A 19642-nucleotide genomic window follows, 5' to 3' on the forward strand; every position below is an offset into this window, starting at 1 on the left:
GGCAGCGGTGTGAACCGGCAACTCTCCCCGCTGTGAGTTGTCCAAGCTGTCTCTAAAGAACTCCTGACAGATGGCATGTGTAAATGAGAAACACATTTTTTTCCCTAACATGGTGGAAGAATGTATTTTGAAGGGGGTAAGAAAAAAAAAAAAAGTGAAAAAGATTAATGTCTCAGGTCTGTTGTAATGAATAACAGGCTAATAGTTTAGAGTATTTGGTCATTAGCAGGGGACAACATAAAGCTCAGGAAATTAATGTTAGGACGCCGAAATAAAAGAAAAAGTGACATTTAAATTAAGGCTGGTAACCAGGAGACTGCTCCGAGAATCCGGATTTATGGTCACTAATAAGCCCTGCACGGGTAGAGTCAGCCATGAACATTCCCTGAGTAAAGATACTATAACAAAAAACAAGCCGCAAGCCCCCGACATAGCAAATCTGTATTCTACTGAGGTCTCACCAACCAAGTCATGGAAGTGGTCATAAAATATAAAATTACTTAAGGTTAAGCTTAAAAATGGTCTCCCAAACCCCTCAAAACATTATAATAAGCACAACTATAGTCTGTTACTGGACTACAGAACCATAGAAAGGCCTTGTCATCCTACGAAGTATCAAATCTCCTCTGCAAAACCTCTCCAACAACAGGGGGACGCCGCAGTATGGAAAGAGGCGATCTACATACATAAATCTGCAACAACCACAACTTCCCCGCAATGTGTGACCTGATCCATAAGGTTTTCAGAGAGCAGAGAGTAAAAAACAACAGTCTAGTCTTCTGAACAAGTATCAGGAGATGACACATCACCCAAGCAAATAAGGCCATGGTTATAACATACAAGGAGGAAGAGGCAAAATAGGCCGCCCTATGTGTCCAAAAACACCACAGTAACTAAAGGGCCACATCAACGGTATGTACACTTTTTAGGCTGCCCATATGTATTGAGGTCTCAGATCTTCTCTGGTAATTTAATAGAGGTGAAATAAAAGAGGGGGCATTTACCAACCCATGTATCTCAGTTAGGGCGGGTTCACACCTGCGTCCCAGTCTCCGCTTTGTGGGTTTCAGTCTTCTGCCGACAGGAGACCAGGCAGTCAGTGTCCACCCGTGAGCGTTTTGTGGTCTCCACGGTGAAAGTTTTTTGTTTTTTTTTTAACCCGGACACAAAGTCCTGCATGTCCGACTTTGTGTCTGGTTAAAAATAAAAAAAAATAAAAAATAAACTGTTTCGCCGCGGAGAGCAGAAGAAACTCACGGGAGGTCACTTTGCAAACCCATTCAAAAGAATGGGTTTGAAAAGTGACTGCCGGTTTCCGTCTCCTGCCCAGTTTCTCGGGCACAAGACGGAAACCTGAAAGCGGGCGCAGGTGTGAACTCAGTTTTCCGACATACATAAAATTGGGGCAAGGAACACTTCCCCCAAAAAAATTTCAAACTCATTATCGGTTTGCATTCCCGAACATGGGAAAAGTATTGGTCTCCCTTAAATTATTCTGCAAATTTAAGCCTGGTGTACATATAATTTTTGGCAGAAAATGAAAAAGACGACAATTTGTTAAAGGCAAAAATTCGGCAATTTTTCTCAATGTACTATGGTCTAAGCGTAGCCCATAAAACGCTAGTCTTAGTAAATTCTCGTCATAGACTTTTTCAGGGCTGTATCGCCAATATGGGCACGCTTTTCCCTATTTTTGTTTGTATTATATAGCTCAAAAAACTGAAATACACTAACATATCGGTATTGTAATGGATGGGGACAAGAAAAGCGGTAATTAAAAGATTATGACTGCAATTTACTAAAATGCATCGGTGGAGCAATATTTCCCAACATGGTCCTTACCTTTGCTTGGCAAAATCCTAACTATTCTGCATTTTGTGCAAAAATTTTCCAGTGGTGTATAGCTAAACCTGGGGGAGCTGAATAGTAGCGGCGGCAGCCAGGCACATCCATTCAGAGCAGGTTTTTGGCAGGGGTCCCGAGCTGATTGCAAACACCTGTGCAATCAGTAGGGGGGTTCTGCTGGTATGTTCATTCTTAAATGAGACACTGCCATAGGCGCTGCCCTTGTGGGCTATTAGAGCAGCTGGCACATCTAACAGTAATAAGCTGTGCTGACTGTAAAGTACACCTAAAGCTCATGCGAGTAAGTAAAATTTTCATTTTGTTTTATGAGCTATAAAGTCACTAGAAAGGTTTTGTGCTAACAAAGGATTACTGTCCTATATTTGCATCCAAATGAATACGTGGTTAGTACATAAGGGCTCAGCGGAGATCAGTACCTGTGGGCTATTGCAGGCTTGTGGCCTTCACCTCTACAGCGAGGGATATCTTCATGTAAATACGCCAAACCTCGAGACATGGTCTCCGCTATGTGGCACAATTCATTCCAGCTTAGGATGTTTCCTTTCAGATAGTCCGTCAGGGAACCCTGCAAAATGAACGCATGGCGGGTTAGTTTTGCGCTGATTTGCAGACATCTTTACCTAAAAGTCATGAAATAACAGCTAGAATAATAAAAGTTGGGAACATTGTGTAATGTAATATGGTACAGATGTGTTCCTTGTGACCTTCCCTTTTGGCCTAGGACAGGAGTAGGGAGCCTTCGCCTGTCCAGCTGTTGTGAAACTACAACTCCCAACATGCTCCATTCACTTCCATGGGAGTTCCAAGAACAGTAGAGCCAGTATGCATGCTGGGAGTTGTAGTTTTACAACAGCTGAAGAGTCTAAGGCTCCCTACCCCTGGCCTAGGATATCCTCAAATAAAGTATGTGGTGCGAGACTGATAGCTTTGAAACAAAAATTAAAAATAAAACATGCCTTTGTGATACTTATGTAGATACATAGAGGTTGAGGATTTTCTAGATTGCCAGGAGATTGTATTGAATTTGCATGTAGAATAACTGGAGTCTTTTAAGGGGTCTCACTGCAGCTTTGACTGCTCATGTAGGCAATGGGGAGAACATAGTAAGTATGTCCATGTACATGGTCATACTTCATGCGTGACTGAGAAATGCTCCTGGGTCTGGATGGTCCCAATCCTCTCCCTTTTTCAAGCAGAGGGAAGGAGCTGAGGACTGTTCAGTACAGAGATCCTTAGGCTCTCCTCGAGCAGAGAAGGTCCCTTGGCACCAGAACATTAGACTCAGATCACATATACCATTAATCCCCAGGATCAGTAGGATCATAAGAATGGGTGTCCCAAAGTTCCTTGTATGAATGGAGGAGTGGTGGTCACACAGGGCCTCTACAACATTGACTTTTGTTCATGGAGTATCTGTACTTGGCCAATGGAGAGATGGCACATTACTGCCTCATTCATACAGGGGGACTCAGGGGTACCCATCCACCATTAGGGACTTCTCTTTTATCCACTTTATAGGGAGTAAATGCTGTACATGGGAAAACTCCTTTTGAGTGCTGATGGGTAATCCAACATGGTAGAGGAAGTCAAAGAGGACATAAAGGGGAGACACAAGAGCATCCAAATACATCTCTCTCAATGCATATGGCTAAATAAGCAATTCTTCAGAGTTGAGCCTACCTTCTCATGGAAAGCAGTGATCAGCCACAGCTCCATCTCCAGGTTTGTTCCTCTTTTCTCAGCTGCAATGAAGTGCAAGAGGTTTTCGTGTTTCATCCCAGGGGTGTTGAAAATGTCTCTCTCGCTCTGCCAGGACTGCTTGTCCTAAGTAAACACGTAATATCACAATTTAGCATATGATGTAAAAGAAATCGATCATCTGCAAGCTATAGCTGCAAAAGGAACGCAATAGTAGTCATGGTGAACACATGTGTGTCAAAATTAAGGGTGTCGCCATAACCCAGCCCCGCAGAACGAAAAGTTAGGGGCCACCCAATTGCGTTTTTTGCCTATATGCAAATAAAATCTTCGGAGAAATGAGCACATTGTTATTGCTCCAAAGAGGTATAAGGCAACGCCCAAATAGCCAAACTGCATATTGACAAAAACAACAATGTCGCAGCAACAGAGGTACATATTCTGATACTGATGGCCAGTCCTAAAGATAGACCAGTAATGCCCAATCTTGGCCAACCTCTGTCACCATTATTCAATCAATGAGCCCATGTAGATCCTCCAGAGCGAGAGCTTCTTTGTAGACTTCTCTACACTCTGGCCACAAGTTCAAGAACCCAAAGAGATGACCCCCAATGGTAACTTGGATTTCTCCAATAAGGTACATAATAATGCGTTTCGAAAACAAAATCTGATCGTCCGAAGTTTTATAAAAGGTAGAGTGCAAAAACCCCTATAAATAAATAAAATAGACTTGGAAAAAACTAGTATAAAAATGAGACGGCGTGCATGCTTCCTTCAGCAGCTCAAGAGCGCAACATTTCACAGCGGACTCCGTCCATGCAGACCTTTCAAAATATTTTCGGCATTAGAACACAATCTTGACTTAATGAGCATAAACCCAATCAAGCCTTTATCCGGCCACAAAAATAGGGTTTGTACACTTTTCCATAATTGTTCTTGTGTCTGCTGGTTTTTTTTTTTTTTTTGTTTTTTTTTTACTTCTTCTAGGAAACAGAGAAGAGCCTTTAAGTGAGTGGAGAAAATTAGATTCCTACCCAAATTTCCATTGCTGTTATTTTATTTAACGTCGAACTGGAGAACTTTACAAAGGGAATCAACTGTGAATTTCCATGTTTGGAATGTGAATGAGCCCTCAGCCCAGGCCGGTGTACAATGAGAGCTTCGATTCCTGATTTACAGGGCACTGCCAGCTTTCACCTCCTGTGTTTCTTCTGGTGAGAAGCCAAGAGCGGGCCAGGGTTTAGTCTGTACAGTGTTTAGCGCACACAATGCCATGAACAGGAGACTCTCAGCTGAGATTTTAATGGTAATGAACGCTGAAAACCAAGTGATTTTTCTTCAAATTAGCGTATCCCGTATGCCTTTCAGATTCGTGGGTAATAATGTCATTTATACAAAACGGCTCTATACATGTAAATGACCATTTACCTAGCAGTGCCGTGACATATTAATGCGCTCAATTTGCATTAAAGGGACGGTGTTATTAAAATAACTTAGAATATTAGTTAGTACTGCTCTAAATTTAATAATATTGGCCAATACTGCCCTAAATTTTATATTCGCCAATAGCCTTAAATGTAATATTGGTCAATACTATCCTAAATTTAATATTAGCAGGCAATTCGTAAAATTTTATATTAGCCAGTACTGCCCTAAATTTACCAATATTAGCCATAATGCCCAAAATGTACCGTAATAATAGCCAATACTGCCCTAAAATTTTAATAAATTGTATTCTATGCCACGTAGGCTTCTACAACATTCATTATAATGGCCATCATCTATCACAACAAATACTGATTTGTACCATTTTCTGAAAAATATGGGCACAACGATTGTAGTAGTAGATTTTTTTTAATGACTGGTACACATTGATCTCCATTTTACGTAGTCTCCAAAATGTAAGAATGGCCCACTAGAGTAGCAATGATCTTCCAGCTGGCCCGGGCACATTAATAGGGTTTGAAGGTGACGCAAAAGTCAGCTCCATCTGGAGCGAATAGGGTTGAGCGATCAGGATCGGAAATGTTTGGATTCCGATCGGCGATTGAGTAAATTTCACAATCGCGATCGGAATTCCGATCCTGATCTTTCCGGGCAGGATCGAGATCAGAGGTCATTTCCCACAATGCTTGGCTACATTTTTGGCCACTTTCAAGGATCATCCACCTTGATAAATGTGGGCCATGTCTTTAACCCATCTACTCATTTCATCAGTTAAATATTTTCTTAATTACAAGTCTGGGACTGCTCGCCGGTGAAGTGTATGCAAATTAGCCCTCAACAAGAAGGAAAAAATAATAATTCTTCCAGTACCATCTTTAGACCGATGTCTGCTTCGGCTGCTATCCCTTTGCTCTTTTGCATTACATGCTGACTTACAGGTTGGCTACCTAAAGTCAGCCCCAGAGAGACGCCTTTATTCCTTTGTAGTAGAGCCAATTTGCATATGTTTTTTCCCCATGAGGCATTGCCTGTAAAATATCTCTACAGCTACATCTCCTCAATGAGAACCAGCACTACCCGACAGGGAAGAATTGCAAAGCCAACTACAAACCTGACCTTCGCGCCCCAGCATCCACGTTACTCCTCTTACAGCTCAATGATGTTGATCCATCATATACAAGTACCGTTCAGGTTCTCATAAATTTTTGGAAAAGCAAATACATATGGTAAACAGTGAATATATTTTATTATCATTCTTATTTATGAGAAGTAATGATGGGATTTTAGAGTACACCGGTGGAGATTTTTAGCGCAGTTGTGGGGAAGTCATATTCCACGCGGCTGCCATGTGAGACTGTCAGGAGAATAAAGGCTGCCTACCTGCTCATTTTTGTCGGAGCGTATGAAAGGAAAATTTGCAGTTTTATGATGATTCTTATGTCCAACTCTTTGTCTAAGATGTTGGAAGAAAAAAAAAAAATCTCTGGAGACCTGAACAAATGAACAATTCTATTATTCACAAAATAATCTTTGAATTCTAAGACTCCAAATACTTTGGAATTGGCAGGTTTCTATTCCGCCATCTCTCTCGCTACGCAAATGGTCACGTGTTTGTTCCATCGCAATAAGTAGTCTTCCCATCCTGAACACAATCTAAATAGGCTGTGGATATTTATGTGAGTCTGACCCTCGAGAGCAAGTTTCATCCACAGGGTCTAAAATTTTTTATTTTTTTTTTGCTTTCTCCACACAATGGTTGAAAAGAGAGTCTCTGGAGCGCAAAGTACAGTGGCTTGGTAATGAAAATAAAATTAAGGAAGGCCTGGGGACTGCAGTGTCACGCAGATTAATGTTCAGATCACCGGGAGTACAGAATGTAAGCGTCTGGCAATTAGGAAAAGCAGACTTCTCGCTGTGAAGTTACCAAGCTACTCTCCGAGAGAACACAGCACACTCCTTCCTGCAATTGTACACCGACTGTGTTCTTCAGAAAATGGATTGCCGACAATCAATACCAAGGTAATCTATGTGCTAATGAAAAAGACAAAACAGAGAATAATAGCGGATGCCCATGGAACAGGTCTGCCCTAAAGAGAGTAGAAAAATCTGCACGGACAGAGGGCACTGAACAGACTTATCAAAGTTTTTAGAAAATTTATTGAAACAAGCACGTGCACCTTACATTTTGTTGCAATGTAAATCGCTCACTAGGGCTCATAATAGTCTAGCTGCTTCCTTTCACTTGAAAGGTGTACGCAAAACTAAATTGGGCTTTGTTATTGTTTGTTGTCCTAATTTATAGGCTCCGTCATAGGAGGACAGCAACGGACATTAACTGTGGCAGAGTATTGCATAGTGATTGAGCCCCCTCAGTCTGTCTCCATTTCCACTGATACAAAGTAGAGATGAGCGAGTAGTATTCGAAACGGCCGTTTCAAATAGCATGCACCCATAGGAATGAATGGAAGCGGCCGGCGCGCAGACTACGTAGTTGACCGGCCGCTTAACCCCCTGCGTTTCGGCTGCTTCCATTCACTCCTATGGGTGCGTGCTATTCAAAATGGGAGTTTCAAATAGTACTCGCTCATCTCTAATACTAATGTGAAAAAACATGATGGACGCTTCTGATTGTAACAGAAGAAAAAGTCCTGCATGTACAACTTTTACTGTCAGACAAGTGAAAAACACGATGGAAGAAAACTTCCATCCTTTTCACACTGGAATGAATGCAGATGGACACGTGACAGAGGGGCATTTAACCCTTTAACTGCCATGATCTCCAATTGGGGATCGGGTACTTTAACCGGCCTACAAACGCCATCTGTCATTGAGGAATAGAAATAGGACATTCAGGTGCTCCAGCAGGATGTCGCCCGCGATAGGAAACCTGAACTGATCATGTGCGTACATTGCACACGAGGTCATTTTTGTGGCGTAGTTCCCATATTATTGGGGGAAAAAAAAAAAGGCAGTAAATGGGTTAATATCGGTTACTCTTAGGGTGCATTCACACTACTGATACGCTGCCTGATTCTGAACGTTAAAACACGTTCAGAATAAGCGGCGTATAAAGCAGTTCCATTCATTTCTATGGGAGCCTGCATATGAGCGCTCCCCATTGAAATGAATGGGCTGCTTTTTTCACTACGAGCGCTCCCGTTGAAGTGAATGGGAAGTGCTCGCGTGTATGGCTAGCTCTGCTCATTCCGAGCCGTATAAGCGAGCACATCCCATTCACTTCAATGGGAGCGCTCGTAGTGAAAAAAGCAGTTAAAGTTAAAACACGTTCAGAATCAGCGTGTATAAAGCAGATCCCATTCATTTCAATGGGGAGCGCTCATATGTCGGCTCCCTTTGAAATGAATGGGAACTGCTTTATACGCGCTGATTCTGAACGTGTTTTAACGTTCAGAATCAGACAGCGTATCAGTAGTGTGAATGCACCCTTACACTGACGGACGACAGGAATGGGCATTAAATAACGGTAGAGTGAACATACCCTTACGAAGACGACACATGGTTAAGGATGTTCAAACTCAATTACAGAACAGAAAAGGTGGTCACCCCTCCCTTCCCCCCCTCCGTTAATTTAGAATTCCCTAAAAGGTTTTTTTTTTTTTTGCATTTGCTTGTACATGTAGTTGCATTTTACCTCCCTATTGATTGTAATGTGTGGCTGAAACATTAAGACTTGGGTTCATTGAACACATTGATACGGTTTCATTAAGAGAGTGCAGCTATTCTAAGAGAGTGCTTCATTGTTCATGACCTGATGCACTAACTCCAGCGCCATGCGTGAGCAGAGCCAAGGATTCTGCTAAAGTGCAGTTGTGTATATTTGTCTAAAGAGAAACAAAGGGAACAGGAGAGAGCTGGGACCGGGAGTCTGATGAAAACAAATCATGGAAAGGGTCCTGAACTATGTTAGAGCTGACATAAAGCAGCTCTCCTGGCTCTCCCTGGTGTGACTGAGAAGAAACGTATGTGCAATTTACCTCCATAAACAGCTGGCAGGAACTGTAAATCACTGAACATATTATTACCATGAAGCTCGACCCCACTCTAAAACACTGCACGCTAGCATTACATGTGTTCCCTTTAAGGGAAATTTCACCTAAAAGCAAGATCCGCTCAGTATGAAGACATTGTGTTCTTTGTATTGTTTATGTAAAACTAAAGATCGGCAGTAAATCATTGTAGGTTTATGGTGGGGGCACTTTATCACCATTACAAATCCTGCTCGGTCTCTACTGAAGGCATGGGAATGGGGGAGGGTCTGGGGATCCTTGCGTTGGGCAGGGATTGCTTTTGTGTGCAGAGTGGCCTGCTTCAGATATCCCCCAGCACCTCACCCTCTCATGCATTCCCTGGACAGAAGTTCTGTCCACCAGTCTTAATAGGGTCCCGGTCGGGTCGCTCAACCACACCAGAGTTCCCAGAACTGAACTCTACGAAAGTCAGGAAGTGATATAGATTTCAGATATAACTCAATCCAATTTTCTTGCATGAGTTGTGAATATAAATAAGACCTCATTGGTGGAAAAAAAGAATTTGCTCCTAGCACCACCTACTGGAAGCTAGCTTGGTTATTATTCCCAGATTATGCCCTTAGGTTTCTTCGAAAACCTAGTATTAAATTTATACAGAGCTACCTTCCAATAGGTGGCACTAGAAGCAAAGGTCTTATTTGTATTCCTTACCCAGAATTCTCAGCATGCAGGGTCTAATAAGTTCCTGTACCAGCCTCTCCCTAATGAGAGACATTTCCCCTTCTGACTTGTGCGAGTTGCGGTATGTTTGTTGGTCTCTGCCCCATTGTAGGCACTTTTTTTTAAAAAAAAAATGTAGATTAATGATCCCCATATAGGAATCACAATGTACTTTTTTTTTTTCTTAATCAGTAAGTCTTTGTAGAATGGGAGGAAATCCACGCAAACACGGGGAGAACATATAAACTCCTTGCAGATGTAGTTCCTGGCGGGATCCGAACCCAGGACCCTAGCACTGCAAGGCTGTAATGCTAACCACTAAGTCACCCTGTTGGCCCCACATTCTAGGCACTTTCGTAAAAAGGTAGCAAGCTTTCTGCAGACAGAACAATGTTGTACATAGTTGGCGCCAGAACAAGCCCCCATAGCATGGGTAATACACACTGACTACAGAGACTCGGGTGCCAGGTCATGGTTCTATTCTCGTGACCCTGAGTCGGAAAGAGTGCTTAAACCTGATGTGCCCCACTGACTGAAACCTTTGAGTTTACGCCATGTTTACGGTATGTTCACCATAAGTGATCCTGACGTATTCACACTTGGGGGCTGTTCACACTTTGGAAAATGAAGAGGAAATCAGGCAGACATCCACTTAAGGTTCCTTTTCATGTTCCAGCCCTCCAGCTCCCTGGACTGGAAAGCAGAAGCAAAGCTGAATCTTTCAGACGTGGCCTTCAGATGAATGGGGCTGATCAGCCAATTGCCTCGTGCTGCGCCTTATGAAGCTGATCAGCTGTGGAATCCACGGCAAGATGGAGCAGGACGCTTATTTTTTAAGCATTCTGCTTCAATCTCTACCTTCTATGGAAAACAATGGAGGGCAGAATATGATGCTGGTTGAGGTGGTATCACCCTTAAAATCAGCCCCAAATTCTGCCGTGTGAACATAGCCATACAATGCTTTTCCAATAATAATGATGACCTATCCTTAGTCTGATTCATCAATATGCGGAATATGTCGGCGCTATATAAATAAAAATTTATTATTATTAATATGTAATTGGTGGAGGGCCAACACTCGTGATCCCAACAGATCAGCAGAGTTTGGGTGTGATCTACAACCACATCACAGAATACAAAACACAGTGCTGTCCCCGGCCTAGGGGCTGAGTTCCATTCACTTGAAAGGGACTGAGCTGAAAACAGATCATGTGACAAATTGTATGTGAAGCAGAAGCCTTACTGTTTTAAACCAACCTGGAACTTACCTGAACAGGAAATATTTTCACGGCTACATATTCACTCATCATTCGTGCCTTCCAAACACAGCCGAATCGGCCCCTCGCCTTGATTTCCAGTAACTGCAGGGGCCTGAGTCCAACTAAAGGAGACGGTGGAGGTGGGCCGGGATCCTAGGTAGATGAATAAACACAGGATTGATCTTTTTATGACGCTGACACGGTTCCAAATAACCTCGGCTTCTTGGAAGAGAATAAATGACCAATTAGCTATGGCTACATAAATGGGCTACGATAACCTTTATGTTCATCTCGGTGATCCGCTCCCATGCCGCGCTATTCATTAGGCCAAGTGCATGCAAAACTATTTTTTTGCCTAGGTTTCTGTGACTAATGTCTGCTGGGGAATGTGACTTATTGGGATGAGAGCCTTCTGAATGAAATATTTTTTGAGCCGTGTTTCTATGGAAACTAATAAACAGAATAGCACGGTGCATGTACAGTAGAAGACCGTGCATGCATGCTTCATTATTTTGGCAGGCGTACAAGGCGGCTAAGGCCTCTGCAACTCACGTCAGATACGGTGATGCCTGTATGATGAAGTGCTTCTCTGCACAGCCTTCTGCCGCAGCAAGGCCATAAAGCTCCAGATATAAAGCATGGAACGGTTTATAGTCAATTAGCACTTTGGAATTAAAGGCATAGTAATTGGGATCCATTTACTCAAAAACAGTCATGTAGCACTTGCAGAAAATGCGCTCTTAAATTAGGTTTAATGTCAGGAGATGGCACATGCACAAGAAAATAAAAATCCTATATTGATCCAGAGTTGCTTGTGGTTAAGGTCTGGCCGTTGCAAAAAAAAAAAAAAAGATCACGCTATGGGATACGTAATGTATTAGCATATATCTAGCTGAATGGAAATCAATAGCGTTATTACATGGGGGTTTAAGGGAACAATAAACTAAAATTTACATGTTACAATAAATGTTGGACGCCGCTCTATATTGTTCTGAGTTAATCTTTACCCATTGCACAAACGGACTAGAAAATCCAGACTTCACATCGGCCCAGTCTGGAGACGGCTTAAAGAGGACCTTTCATGGTCCGGGGCACAGGCAGTTCTATATACTGCTGGAAAGCTGACAGTGCGCTGAATTCAGGTTTTCCCGATCTGTGCCCCGGGTAAAGCGCTATCGGTCCCGGTACCATAGCGCTTTACAGTCAGAAGGGCATTTCTGACAGTTAGCCAGGGATGCCCTTCTTCCCAGCAGCGCCTATCGCACTGTACAGTGTGAGCCGGGAGGAACGCCCCCTCCCCTCCTGATAATACTTGTCTATGGACGAGCACTGTGAGCAGAGGGAGGGGGCGTTCCTCCCCGCTCACACTGTACAGCGCGATAGGCGCTGCTGGGCAGAAGGACGTACTTGACTGATTGTCAGAAACGCCCTTCTGACTGTAAAGCGCTACGGTACCAGGACCGATAGCTCTTTACCCGGGGCACAGATCGGGAAAGCCGACAGTGCGCTGAATTCAGCGCACTGTCAGCTTTCCAGCAGTATATAGAACTGCCTACGCCCAATCTGATGAAAGGTCCTCTTTAAATTTAAGTGATCTATAATGCTAGGAGTCCCTGCCTCCCTATAGATCTACTGTCCTATACCGTAACCTAAAAATTAATGGGTCAGTGTGCTAGTTACATTGCACATAGTTGTGTGCGTGAAGCCTTATCGTATGTAGTGAAAGTGTAGTGGGTAAAAATTCATGGCCCTGGCATGTTTAATAAGCCTAGTAATTCAACTACTATAGAAAAATACTTCTCATATTTAAGCCGGAAGTACTGAATACTCCAGGTCTGCTTTATAAATCCCCAGCACGCCATACTTACCCCTGTGTGTAACTGGGTCAAATCCACCAGAACTGCTGCTTGCAAAGCTCTGTGATCTATGGTTCGCAAGCAATGGACCGCCCTATACGACATCCATATGACCTAATAAGGTCTAATGGGACAACTCCTTTCATAAAAAGGGGTATCAAGATGAGTAGATAAAACTCATTGATGCCCTATGCGTTTAGAGCTGCAGTAGGAAGGCAGAGACTTGGCAGGATGGATGAGCCTCTTTTTTCCCCTAGTTTTAGTTTATTTCAATCTCTCCCTTTACGGCCCACACAAATGTATGAATATGCCAATGAAGAAGTGTGAATATGTCAATGAACAATTCCCGTGGCGTCTTCCATGACCAGGTCACTCTTCTAGTATTACAAAAATACAGTGCATAAATCTAAGTCTGTAAAGGACATTCATAGGTCATTGATATTTACTTGATGAACTTTTATTAATCTGGACCTCACCCCCATGGCAAAGGGCTGAAACTGTGAGATAAACCGCTTTATGTCAAATGTGTCACTAGATGTGGATATATTATTCCCCTTTGGATTATCCTCAAGAGATGCGAATACCGGGGCTTCAATCGCTTCCTACTGTCAAAAGAGACGAGTTCAGACCTCGCTGCCGGCGACACTCGCAGGGTTTCCCGGTCAGAGAGTTGGAGCTTTGAGAGGGTCAGACTTACCTCATTAATATCAACATGACCATAGGGAGGTTTGCGATGGCGATACATCCAGAAAGCCAAGAGTATGGCCATAGACAGAACAACAATAGGAAGCAGGGAATACACCAGTATGTTCAGCACTGAACTCGGCTGCGGAGGCTTCGAGTCAAACGTTTCTGCAAAGAAGAGACAGAAATGGAATCAAACGAGGGACAATTCTACAAAGGACGCTCCGAACAATATGCGGCCGCGTATTATACCGTATGTAACATATAGCAGATAACAGGTGCCCAGCCAGGTTCACAATTTACATACAATACATCTCCCGTGCAGACCTTGCTGACATTGCTTTACCATCTGTCAGTAGCAGCTGCACAGTGGTAAATGTGGGCAAACAAAATTTAACACCAGCGCCTTGTACGACTTATTCTATTCTACGTTGAAGAGTACCCGGTTTATCGGGCCTGGCATGACCAGTGTTTTTGGAATGATCTATGGCACTGGACGGGCGAGCTTCCCCAGGGAATGCGTGCGCTGGGTCTTAAATAGGGCTTTCTGCTTCCCTGATTTATTTCAGTCTGCATTGTGTCTCTGGCATCAGCCCAGCACAAGGGACCTTTAAAACATACAAAGGACCAAAACAATGCAATGCAAGTTCTACGCTATGAAGAGTCTGGAAAGTAAATCACTCGACAACCCCGATCTCACCCTTACCACGATGCCACAAAACTGCTGTTATCCAGGGGGAGGGAAAGGATGGGCCATTTGTTGAATTCTAAGTGAACCAAGAGAACGGGATTTACAGAGCGAGTGAGAGCTTTGCGGGTTCTGCATGTGAAAAGCACTGACAAAGCGGACATGAATGTTTGAGGATAATACCACCACCACCACGCACCTATAAATTCTCTATAACATAGTTTAGAATTCAGACTGGACAGAATAGCAGCTGTCCAGAACGGTTAGATTTATCCCTTTCTGGGTGAAGAGACATACATTATACATGGCAGACATTTTATGCATTCCTGGTTAAAGGGCTTAACTGTTTTAACGTGGAAAAAAAAAAAAATTAGAAATAACTATTAGAGTGAAGAATCCACAGGCGTAAAGGGGGTCGGCCACCAGGACCCAGAAAGATAGGTTAGGGTCTCCTGAATCAAACTGTATGTTCCCAGTCAACTGGTGTCTCTGTTGCCGCAGTTTTTGTTATTATGCAAATGAGCTCTTTGGTGCAACGCCCTCGTTGCTCTAAAGAGGTAAGTGACAGCGCCCCTTGTGGCTCCAAAGAGCTAATTTGCATATTGACAATGATTATGATATCTCAGAAATGAAGATACCGATTCACAAGAGGAGATCACCGTTTGATCAGGTGACCCTACCTATCGGAAAGGCTGGGGTAACCTGTTGGGTTCTGGTCACAGATTCTTATTAAATATTCTATTGCATCCACTTCTTTTTGTGTGTGTTATGTTTGCTGCTTTTTCTAAGGTCTGGTTTAGAGATGAGCGAACACTGTTCGGAACAGCCGTTCCGAACAGCACGCTCCCATAGAAATGAATGGAAGCGGCCAGCACGCGGGGGGGTTAAGCGGCCGGCGTCTGCATGCCAGGTGCTTCCATTCATTTCTATGGGAGCGTGCTGTTCGGATCGGCTGATCCGAACAGTGTTCGCTCATCTGTAGTCTGGTTCACATCTCCGTTCGGGTTTCCTTTCAGGGAACCCCCAAACGGAAACCTATCCGCATAAAAAAAGCGGTTTCCTAATTAAACCCATGGACTCTGTAGACTACAATGGGGGCCGTGTGGTTTTTGCACAAAAAATACAGAGAGAAGTGCTCCTTGCAGGAATTTTCTCTCTGCATATGTCATACGGATAGTCAAATGGAATGGCCCAAACGCAGATGTGAACCAGGCCTAAGAAGCGTGAACAACAATCGCTCCACCTGTTCCGGGATCCTGAATTGGCAAATCCACCTAGGTATAGGAGCATCACCTATTCCTATAGCGCTGTATGCCTCTGCAGAATTTGCCATCTGACTCCTGATCACAAAGGGCAAGCTTAGTACCCAATTTAGTAGCCATTTTTTAAATCTTAGTGGGAAAATCATATCACAATTCAATCCTCAACCAAACTTTATGTGGCGTGCCATCACTAGGACACAAATGCCTCGCTATAACTCCAGGCCCTGGTATAATGGTGGCTGGAGGACAGAAGAAGAAATTGAAGAGGCCCTGTCACTTCTCCTTCCATACAGTACCTATAGAAGTAAAAACTACAATTTATGGAACCATCTCTTCCAATTGTGTATTGCACTGTTCCTCTGTTATTCCTCCTGAATATTAAAAATAAACTGACATCTGGGTGTTCTCATTCTGCCCGTCAATGGGGCGTGTCCATGCACAGTGACATTGCCATCACTGATTGGACGATGTCACAGTATGTAGGGACACACGCCCAACTGGTAACAATCAGTTATCAATTTATTCCTACATTTCCAGGAGGAGTAACAGAGGAACGGTACAAAACAGAATTATAAGAAATGACGCCTCAGAATTGTTATATTGCAAAGAATATATTGTAGGTATTTAATAAAACAGGAGTGGTGACAAGACCTCGAAAATAAGATTTCTTTGCTCTACGGTCTTTTATTCATGCAGATTCCCAGGTTATATTAAAACACTCCATGTCCTTGAAAACCTCTTTCAAGACTTATAAGGCAAATACGTGTGGGAAAATAAAGGCAAACAATAGGACAACGTTGGGAAAATTTCCACAACGCCCTAAGACTGGCCACACCTGAGTACTTCACTATGGATGGATAGAAAAGAGCGGATACGAAAAAAAAAAAGCAACCAGGTGCTCGCATTTTACTTTCAATAGTCTTGCAAATCTGCTAACCCTCTCCTTATGGACGCAGCGAAAGGTTGCCCGATATGACACATTACTTGTGTGAATACCAGACACTTTCCTTTGTTTGCTGGAGGTCACTTTGAGAATGGCCCCAGCCTGAGAAGTGCTGATGTGCAGTTATTCCCAGCACCACGTAGAATGAAAAGCTCGGGGATTCTGGATGGAAAAGTTATTGATTGAATGGCTTTTCTTTGGTGACAAGGTGCCATCTGTTCACTCCAACAGATCCCGTACAAAGGAAAAAACTTAAACCAAAAGCCATGAAAGAAAGTACAGTTTTTGTTATAGGGAGTGAATTACATATGTGTGTACAATGTGCTGCGCTCTCTGCATATTCAGGCACAGCAGCCTGTCACCTGGGGGCCACTACTTGCCAGCCTGCTTTTCCAGTTTGCTGCCTGCGATTATTTATATAAACTTCTATTCCGTCAGCTCCATTATGGCAGGGCCACAGAAAATGAAAGAAAATAAATAAAAATGCAAAATACACAGTGGATACATCAATATAATCATTGTGTATTTTGCATGTTGTAAAAAAAAAAAAAAAAATTATATATGTAACCCCCTCACAGGAGTTACTAATGGTTATTTGGCCATATAAGTGCCTTACATGTTATGATAGTTTGTATATGTTGTCATGTTCATTTTGTGTTCATTTGTGTAATGTTGTTAAGCTGTTGTTCTCTGGTTTCACTTGTCCTAGTGAGCTGTGGTCTCCAGAGCAACACATACTATAGTGAGTGGATCTGTAGCTGGAACAGGAAATAGTCATAGCAGGGAGAGGAAGTAGTATTCTGTAAGAGCCAGGGAAGGAGAAGTGTGGCAGCGGCCATCTTGTGTGTCAGACACTGTGCTGTGAGGATTGTCACAGCAGTAGCAGGACAGAGAAGCTGTGTGACAGCGCCCCCATCACTATCAGTAAGAGGACAGGATTACATCAGGCTGAGCAGAGCTATAACCCCGGCAGCCTGCACCGACCTCTACAAGGTAACTGAGCCCCTGCAGTAAGCCAGAAGCTGGATCTGCAGACATCTCAGACTCTCTGCTAATACATGGGAAGGTGTCATCCAGCTACAAGCCACTGTGCCACAGCTCACTGCTACAGGACAAGTGAACCAGCAGATGCCTGTTACAATAAAGCAGTGAGCACTTCTACTGATCCTGGCCTGGACATTGCCTTCCTTACAGCTAAGCCCTGGACTAAAGCTCTTTGTTGCAGTAGAGCACTGGCACCCACATCACCATCTCAGCCCAGGGACCAGCGGGTGTCTCAATACTCCAACTGGCGTCACAACTAACTGACTCTGCCTATTTCCCTGTGCACCTCTCCTGGGAGTTCTGGTGCCTATAAGGTCACTGTGACAGTCCAGCCTCCTGCACGGTTCTCCCGGGGTGGTCGTGTATATATATATATATATATATATATATATATATATATATATATATATATATATATATATATATATATTTATTTATAACTGCTTTGTCATTTTTGCAGTATCGGGAGCCTGAAGAAAAAAGTGAAAAACCAACAATTTTTCCCAAAACTACTTCTAATATTTTAAAGGGCATTTCTAGGAACAGAATATTCATGGTTGATTCTTACGATCAGGGTGTCTAAGGTCTCCTGCACACAGCAAGATCAGGTCTGTATATTGGTCATACTTAATGGCCCTAATCCAGATCAGAAACACAAACGCCAAGTATCATAGTGATCATACTAGGAGTCCCAAACAATATATAGCATGAACAGCAGACATGCAGGCACACCTAGCATCATAGATCTCTAAGATGTTTGGAGTCCTGGTCTCCAGAATGGGTTTGGGCTGTGAAATCCATCCGATATACTGGATTTTCTGGACCATATCCCCCCCATGTGCAGTAGGTTCAACTCTGAGAAGAGGCCGCAGAATCTTTATTGTATATATGGTCTGGGTACATTGGTCCCATTCACTTTGATGGAATGAAGCGGCAATATGGTAGATAATAGATAGATGGCCTACAAGTAGAAGGACTGATGTCAACAATGAAGAAGTTGTAGTACTAGACCTAGTGACGCCGACCCGTCACACAGCTACTCAGACATTGGACCTCACCATCCGATATTGATGGCCTACTAACCATAGGGTAACCAAAAATAGCTTTAATACACTATAACAAAAATTGTAACTCTCAAACTTTCATCACCATTTTCCATCTTTGGTTCTAGATAACTTATAACACATCACAGAGACATGACAAGAAGATGAGAGCCCTGTTCTGCTCTGCTGTAGGTGCCTAGATGTCCACCATGGTTATTATAGGCTATTGTAACAGACCGCTAAAACCAGGTTACTTTACTTTTATTTCCCCCCATTTTCCAAGCTAAAACTTACCCACATCAGGCAAATGAATAAATTTCTCATTACAATAGTTGCCATCACAACAGCAGAAAAATACTTGCGGGTTCTCCTCCTTCGCTATACACTGAGGTCTGGAAGGAAAACAAAGAAACAGATCAGAAATTTGTTATCAAACAGGTATATAATCCTCAGAGGTAACAAAAGCTCTACATGGTTAGTATAGCCTGCAAATAACATATAGAAGACCACAGGACGACCTGCGAGACCTGCACCGATATGGACAATGGTGGCCGGCTAGCCCTCATCCCAACTGGTGAGGCATCCAGGTACAGAAAAAAATGGAGGCTGTGACACCATGTGACCCGCTGTTTCTGTAATTCTGGTATGTGGTGAATGTGGAAGGCCGTAGACATGAGCAGCCACTCCCCCCTGCACGTGCCAGGGTGCGGTCCGTTCTCCATATAGGTGCAGATGGACAGGCCATAAACATCTCGGCTGGTAATGATTAAACCCCATAAGGACATGGACTAGATCTGTACTGAAAGGTGTACTCTCATCTCATAGATCCATAGGATATGCCACATATGCAAATTCCACATGTAAGTGAGATTTTTTACATTTCAAAATCGATTACTTTTTTGGTTTTCTGGGCAAGTTGTACCCCCCCCCCTTCCCCCATGTCCCAGGAAGACACCTATACAGGCATATTCCCTGATCATGTACATTATACACTGTAATACTAGTGTACTGCAGTGTATTGTATCTGACAGTTTGGCTATTAGGCCGAGCCTCTGGTAAGGCCGGCTAGGTTGAAAAAGCAACCCATCGGTACCCCCCCATGTTGTGGGGCGCCTGATGGGTAGGAAGCCCACTCCCACTATTG

At 43.2% G+C, this 19642-nt stretch overlaps 1 protein-coding gene across 1 annotated transcript in view; it reads right to left on the reverse strand.

Annotated features, from left to right (window-relative positions):
• The window catches only part of ACVR2B (activin A receptor type 2B), a 132187-nt gene that overhangs the window by 14098 nt on the left and 98447 nt on the right, over positions 1–19642 (reverse strand). Inside the window, exons 3-7 of the mRNA XM_075271538.1 lie at positions 18793–18890; positions 13532–13686; positions 10988–11131; positions 3547–3690; positions 2283–2431 (exon numbers count right to left, since the gene is read on the reverse strand). Coding sequence (XP_075127639.1) covers positions 2283–2431; positions 3547–3690; positions 10988–11131; positions 13532–13686; positions 18793–18890 — 690 coding nt within the window. The remainder of the gene's footprint in view (positions 1–2282; positions 2432–3546; positions 3691–10987; positions 11132–13531; positions 13687–18792; positions 18891–19642) is intronic.

The sequence above is a fragment of the Leptodactylus fuscus genome, chromosome 4 (genome assembly GCF_031893055.1).
Source record: "Leptodactylus fuscus isolate aLepFus1 chromosome 4, aLepFus1.hap2, whole genome shotgun sequence".
NCBI lineage: Eukaryota > Metazoa > Chordata > Amphibia > Anura > Leptodactylidae > Leptodactylus > Leptodactylus fuscus.